At 51.5% G+C, this 7,370-nt stretch overlaps 1 protein-coding gene across 1 annotated transcript in view; it reads left to right on the top strand.

The window, feature by feature from the left end:
- Positions 1 to 306: 306 nt before the first annotated feature.
- The window catches only part of LOC311372925 (LIM domain only protein 7-like), a gene marked incomplete at its 3' end in the record, with an annotated part of 12,054 nt that continues 4,990 nt past the window's right edge, over positions 307 to 7,370 (top strand). The window contains exons 1-7 of the mRNA XM_084489844.1: positions 307 to 599; positions 1,565 to 1,749; positions 1,977 to 2,040; positions 2,316 to 2,372; positions 3,937 to 3,962; positions 4,743 to 4,850; positions 6,908 to 6,994. Of these exons, the coding sequence (XP_084345970.1) occupies positions 512 to 599; positions 1,565 to 1,749; positions 1,977 to 2,040; positions 2,316 to 2,372; positions 3,937 to 3,962; positions 4,743 to 4,850; positions 6,908 to 6,994 (615 nt within the window). The remainder of the gene's footprint in view (positions 600 to 1,564; positions 1,750 to 1,976; positions 2,041 to 2,315; positions 2,373 to 3,936; positions 3,963 to 4,742; positions 4,851 to 6,907; positions 6,995 to 7,370) is intronic.

Here is a 7,370-nt window from a genome sequence, read left to right as displayed (position 1 = left end):
GAAGGCCCGTCCACAGTAGGGTTAGTTCAACGGTAGTGTGTGGGTTGATCTAGTACCGTTGGTAACATGAACAGTCATCACGGAGATGGTCCATCAGCAGCCAGACCTGTAAGGCAGGCATTCAGCAGACGCTTTTATCCGAAGCGGCTTACAAACGGTTAATACACACCGACGGCGTCGGAGTCAACCATGCGAGGCGACAGCCGGCTCGTCAGGAGCAGTCGGGGTTAAGTGTCTCGCTCAGGGACGCGTCGACAACTAGGAGGAGCCGGGGGGGGGGTGGGGGGGGGGGGGGGGGGTCGAACCGGCAACCTTCCGGTCACAAGTCAACCTGCTCTACCTCCACCAGAGCTAAGCCGGCCGGCCGGACGGTACGGCCTGTTCCCCCGGCAGCAGTGGGCGAGTGGTTTCTGAGTGTGCTTCCGTGTGGCGTCCCCGTGCAGGCAGCCCGGCGGAGACGCTGCGGGCCGGGGATGAGATACTGAGCGTGGGCGGCCACAGAGTGGCGGACATGAGCTATGCAGAGTGGGGGGCCAGCATGCAGGACGCTCTGCAGCAGGGCAGCCTGACCATGGACGTACGCCGCCTGGGTGGCAACAGTGAGTCCACCTCCGGGTGTGTGGGAGGGTATGAGTGGAGGGGGGTGTGTGTGTGTGTGTGAGTGCATGAGTGAGTGAGTGAGTGCGTGCGTGCGTGCGTGTGCGTGCGTGCATGAGTGCATGAGTGAGTGCATGCCGGAGTACAAGAGAGAGAGCGAGGTGGCATCAGGCAGAGGGAGTGTGAGGGAAATAACCACTTTGAAGGGTGCATTCCGCAAGTGACAGGGTGGCTTACGGTGGCTGGGCTGCTAAACATTGTTGACACTCCAAAGTGCTCCGTAAACTGCTGGCTAACCATCCATGAATGATCTCATGACAGTTTACCAGCAGCATGACTCCAGCTATTTTCTCTCTGGGTGTGTGAGGAGGGAGTGAGATTACTCACTGTTCTTCTCCGCTCCTCTTTGTCCTCCATTCGGTCCTGTTGTTTCTTGTCAGCATTCCTCTTCCGTGCGGTGTTTTGAGGGCAAGAGCCTAGAGTTATAGTTCACTGCTTCCTCGTCGTTGCATAAATGCTGTGTTGGAACAACAGGCTACCCTGACCCCTTGACATTGGCCAGCGAGTTTTTGTCTAAACCACGGGAATACAAAGTCGATCGATGACGACGATGCTAATTAGAGATCGCCCAGGCTGTGCTATCAGGGAGCAGGGAGCCTGTTTGCAGCGCTCTGAGTCTGAGGGGGTTTTCAAGGTTTCGCTGGGCTACCGTGAGACGGTTTCTCTCTCTGGTCAATCCCCCCTGTTCTCCCATAGCAGCACACTTCCACTCTCACTCCCAGGTGTTTTCCCCCTGTCTCTCTCTGGTCGCCACTCTTACGCTAATCCCATCCTTCACACTCAAAGCTCTATCCTGTGACTCTCGCACTCACAAAGTGAATAACCCGACTTTGTGCCAAAACATAAACACATCCCGTTTCTTTGTTTTTGCTTTGCTGTTTTTTTGCGGCGTTGTCCGCGTGGACAGACTGGGAGACAGGCCGACCGGCCGCACCCTTTCAGAACCATAAGACCATCAATCTCACCAGTTCGGACCATTCGATGCTTATAGGTGGCAGCAACGTGAGCCCCACCAACACCAGTTTGGATTTCACCTCGCGCAAATCCCCCGACGGCCTGGGGATCAACGCGGCACCCCTGCACTCCATCATCGTGAGTGACCCCCCCCCCCCCCCCCCCCGACATAGCACCACGTGACCCAGGGTTCGTTGGGCGTTGTCAAGCCGTTGTAACTGAAGTAATGAAGGTTGCTGCAGATTGGACGACGCTCAGAACCCCTCGGTCGTTGTGGGTCGTTGTTGTCAATGCCCACACTTACATAATACCGTTACGCAAATGTTTTATTAAAATAAAGTATGGGACGTTGTGTTTTTCTGCAGAATGTGGCAACAAACGGACTCAATGGGGGTGTCCACCGAGAGGCAGTAACCATGAGAAATAAAGGTATGATATGAGTTTTTTTACGAACTTTATTAATAAGCCAAAAGAAATTATTGATTTTTTAGTTATATTGTTATTTTGTATTACTGAAATGCTAAAAGGCATATTAAGTGTAGGAATCGCCTATGAGAGACATTCATACGACAAGACTTTTAAGCATTGCAACAATGCAACTCTGAGTACACTTAAAACCCACACAACACAAGCTGATCACCAGGCCCGCGAGGCGTTCTGTTCTAATCCCCTGTGCCTCACTGTTCCCCTCTTCTCCCATGTAGAGTCAGAACCCATGTCTTTGAAAAACTTAAAACGGAGGTCAGAGTTTTTTGAACAAGGTAAACTGTGCCGAGGCTAGCGGGGTGACGTGGTGGCGTGTTGTCTGTGATGTGGTGGCTGGGCTCTCTCTGTGCTTCCCCCCCCCCCCCACTCAATGTGGCCTACATCTTACATATATACTTGTACATGTATATCCGTATGCACGTGTTCTCCATCAATCGAAATCAGGTTTTTTAATCGCGCAATGGAAACACGGCGGGGGTCATCCGGCTATTCTCGCCGGACCATTTCCCTCTTGCAACGTTTTTTGATTGAACCCCGACTTTATTCTGTCTTTGTTTCTCTTCTATTTATTTGGTGTATTTTTTCAGCCTGGACTCATAGCGGGAGCATAACTTGTATCATACCCCCCCCCCCTCCCCACCCCTCCCCTCCCCTCCCCAGGCAGCTCAGGGCGCAGTAGGGTCAGCCCTCTGGTCTACCTCTGTGGTAAACACGCAGGGCCCAGTGTGCAGTGACCTCTATTACCCCCCCCCCCCCCCCATCACCTTTCTATCCCTCTACGCCTGCCTGCCCGCCAGGCACAGGCCCGGGTTCACTGGCATGCTTGTTGTGTTGTTGCAGCCGGGGGAGCAAAGCTAGCACAGTGAACGTTTGCTGCCATGCCACCCCCCCCCCCCCCCCTCTGTTTAGCACTGAGGAGGTTACCCTCCTTTGGTAAACATGGAGGTCAGCTAATTTAGTGGGAATCGTCAATGGCCAATGACGAGTTTACAAACAACAGACAAATTCATTCAACCCTGAAGTTATTATAGAAGTGATTATATGTATGCATATTTAACCTGGAGCTTGTGACCTTTCCGTTCCGTAATCGTTAACTCGCTAAACAAATCCACAGCATTGATTTTTCTTTCTCTGTGAATCAATTCGGCCCGGAGAGAAATAATATGCGAGAAAATCTCAATCAGAAAAAATGATGAGAAAGAAGAAAGAGACGTTATTACGTAACGCTATCGAAGGGAAAAAAAAATTCCTAGAAGCAATTCCTCTATTTTCCTTTCAAAGCTCCCTTGGCTGTACACATCACGCCTGGCACACTACACCAACACCAGACTCGCATTATTCTGTCTGGTTCTGTGAGTGTGTGTGTGTGTGTGTGTAATATATATGTATATATATATATATATATATATATATATATATATATGTATATATATGTGTGTGATTTAAACAGTGTTCATAGTCACACTTTTCCACTTTGCTGTGCATGGCGTTCAATGCATTGCTGTTGCACTTGTCCCTTTTAAAATGCCAGTTCCCCTCTGCATGGAACAGGTGCAAGTCTCCTAGTGACCTGTGGCACTGGTTTGCATGGAACCAATGTATGGACTCTTTGTGTGGAAAGTCTTAACGTTTCACTGTGTATGTTTGCGTGAGTCCCATTGTATTATCTCCAGTCTATTGCCGTTAAAGTTCAATGATTTCCATTTGGCTGATAAGGGTTTTCCAAAGGTCTGCGTGTCCCGGTTGTTAAGTCCCCATATTTTATGTTTTAGTACTCTCCATAATATTTACGACGTGCGTACCGGCGCCATCTCAATGACACTTGTTTACTTTTTCCAGGAGGATCAGAGACGGCGATATCGGATGTGAGTATTGTCGAGAAACACAAAAACATATTTAGTTTCTTTGGCTCTCCTTCCCCCGTTGACTGGTGGCTCTCTGAAACGGGATCCCTCGGCGGAGACAGCTTCACTGTTTCACTCCAGCCCTTTGATTGCTCAATCATCCTGCTGTTGTCGGGAGCACACACACACACACACACACAAGCACACACGCACACACATACACACGCACACGCAACTCTCAGACTGCTTGTCAGGTATCATCCTAACCGACGGGTAGGGCCTCCTTCTCTCGTACTGCCGCCGTCTGTCTTTCTCTATCCGTCTTTCTGTCTCTACCTATATCTATCTCTATCTCTTTTATCTCCCTGTTTCTCTCTCTCTCTCTCTCTCTCTCTCTCTCTCTCTCTCTCTCTCTCTCCCTCGTGGAGGCTGTACTGGGGGTAATCCTAGCCCAGAGCAGCACTCACCATCACTTGAGCCACACATCAACTGGGATCAACTGTTGCATCACCGCTCTTTGGCAGCCAAGTCTCGGTCGAGTCAGAGCTACAGTGGGAGAGTGGGAGATGTGTACCTTCAGTGTTTATGTACCCACTTATTCCCTCAGCTGTTTTTTTTTTTAAAGTCCACAGTAGGAAGCAGTAAGCGGCAGAACATTTCAGAATACTTATTTTTCTGGCTCTGGCGGCGGGCGCCTGGCCCCTGGGTGGGACCTGGAGATGTGAGGTCCTTTATGGTGGCGTGTGTGTTACATTATGGCCCTCCTCCTCCTCCTCCTCCCCCCCCCCCCTCTGTCATCAGATCCCCGTGCCCGCCCTCACCCCCTCAGCCAGCCGCTGGTCCTGGGACCCAGAGGACGAGCGTCGCCGGCAGGAGAAGTGGCAGAAGGAGCAGGATCGCCTTCTGCAGGTGAGCGGGCGGCGGTTCGCCCCCCGGGGCTGTGAGAACCACTTCCTTTAGCTCAGATATTGATCATTGTCACGATGAGGATGATACTGAGAATCAGAAGTGTATTTAGTGTTTGTTTTAAGTATGTTTGCACACACAAGAATATTGACTTTGTGAGGTCGCTGAATATAATACATAAAGCAACAAGTAAAAAATATCAGCAAAAATAGCAATTTGTTTGACCAAATATTTATGCTGTAAAAGGCTAAGACACAATGAGAGGGTTAGAGGCTATGACATGGGTACGAGGCATGTACACTTTGATTAGAATAAATATAAATAATATAGATTTACGCATGTGTATGTATACTATATTTGTATTGCACATGTTTATTTTACACGGGGGGGTTTGGTGATGCAGGAACATCGGTGCATTGTGTGTGTGTGTGTGTGTGTGTGTGTGTGTGTGTGTGTGTGTGTGTGTGTGTGTGTGTGTGAGTGTGTGTGTGTGTTTGGTGTCTGACAGGGTGGGGTGGGGGGGGTGGGGGGGAGAAGGTCCCAGAGTCAGTGAGAGGCACGGGGGCTTGTGTGTGAAACCCACCATTGGAAAGAAACTCTTTGGGTGACACAAGGTTTTGGTCTTCCTATTTGGTCTGAGCTTGTGACCGGGATGGGAGTGGTCCTGAAGTGGTCTCTAGGTTGGGGGGCGGCAGCCGATGACCTTCTGGGCAGCCGATGACCTTCCCCCCCCCCCCCCCCCCCCCACCGCAGTCTGCCTCCGTCCTTGGCAGTGGGGGGCAGCGAACCAAGCAGTGACGGATGAGCTGAGGATGGACTCAGCGATGGCCGTGTTAGTGCTGGACCATTGCTTCCTGCAGCAGGTTGAGTTTCTTCAGCTGCTGCAGGAGGAGCGCCCTCTGCTGGGCCATCTCGACGGTGGACTTCCCGGTCCACCCGAGGTCCTGTGAGATGATCGCCCCCCCCCAGGAATGCGAACCAGTCCACAATGTTAACTGGGGAGTCACACATGATCGGAGGGGGGGGGGGGGGGGGGGGGTTGGTGCTGGCCCCCTCTGAAGTCTTCCTCCATCGCTACGGTTGTCATAGCTTGTCACCGGCTGTGCACCAGGATGCCAGGTGCTCGCTCTGACTCGTCCCCCGTTGGAGATGAATCTGATGAGAGTTGGGATGATCAAGCACGCTGCGGGGTTTGACAGAAGATCGGCTGCAGGTGCAGTTGTAGGCGTAGAGGGAGAAGAGCAGAGGAGAGAGCACACAGCCGTGTCTGGCTCCGGTGCTGATGCCAGTGAGGATGATGATGTTGACGATGATGAGGAGCCTGATGGTTGTGATGATGATGATGATGATGATGTCAATGTCGACTTCATTTCTATCGCACCTTTTAATTAAGAAAGCAATACAAGACAATACGAGACAATATAATCAAGATACACCCGAGGAGCGCTCAAACGGACTCAAACGGACGAAACGCACATCCGCATTTCTCTCACACCAATTCCGCAGCACGTCCCTGCCCAAAAAACATGGGTGTAACCACTATTCGTGTCTATCCCTTGGCCGTGAGATGAAAGGTGTCATGATGGCATCCACTGCGAGGAAAAAAAAAAAACGCTCTCTCGTTCGCTGCTCCCCGCTGCGCTATTCCCTATCGATCTGACGGCCTACTTCAGCCTCCTCAGAGCCTGTCGAGGCGCAGCGCTGCGGAGCTCGCTGACAGTCGACGCCCTGGATGCGCTGAGCCTGGAGACGCCACGCGGTGAAGGCGACGCCGGTGCGTCTTAACGGCAGTATAAATAGGCCAGCTGCTGTCTTCTGCAGCGCGGGTCACAGGGAGTGTTCAGTGGTACACAGGAGACCGTGGAGAGAGAGAGTGTGGGAGGGTATGTGTGTATGCATGTGTGTGTGTGTATGCCCAAGCAAGCGTCTATGTCTTAAAACATGCACTGGGTTGCGTGATCTTGTCTGTGTGTGTGTGTGTGTGCGTGTGTGTGTGTGTGTGTGTGTGTGTGTGTGTGTGAAACACGGTGTGAGCTGTGTCCCTGTGCTCGTGTTTGCAGGAGAAGTACAAGCGAGACCAGGAGGAAATGCAGGAGATCTGGCGCAAGGACCAGCAGGAGGCCTACGATAGCAGGCAGACCCAGAAGGTGAGACAGGAGCCCCCCCGTCAATACAAGTAGGACTGAGTCTGAAATCCCCTGCAAGACCTGCAGCGTTTCAAGGATTAAGCACATTTTCATCAATAAAATCTGAAATGTCTGGGGTTTAATTTTGGCTTGGCTGGATGAACCTGGTCATGTCCAGGCCAAGATCGATTATTGTATCTTCCGTGGCCCAGATCAATTCCGATGAAAAAATGATGTCCGTTCACAAGATGATGAGATTAGCACAGGGAGCGTCCAGTTAGCATTCAGCGTCATAGCAGCCATGACCGCCCACACTCACCGGTAGGTAGGGCAGCCAATAGAATAACTGCATCCGTCCTCAGCTCTTCCGAGCAGTGGTAGGTGTTGTAGTTAGGTA

This window comes from Micromesistius poutassou, assembly GCF_964030765.1.
Source record: "Micromesistius poutassou genome assembly, contig: SCAFFOLD_6028, whole genome shotgun sequence".
Lineage (NCBI taxonomy): Eukaryota > Metazoa > Chordata > Actinopteri > Gadiformes > Gadidae > Micromesistius > Micromesistius poutassou.
This window is presented reverse-complemented; position numbering and strand designations above follow the sequence as displayed.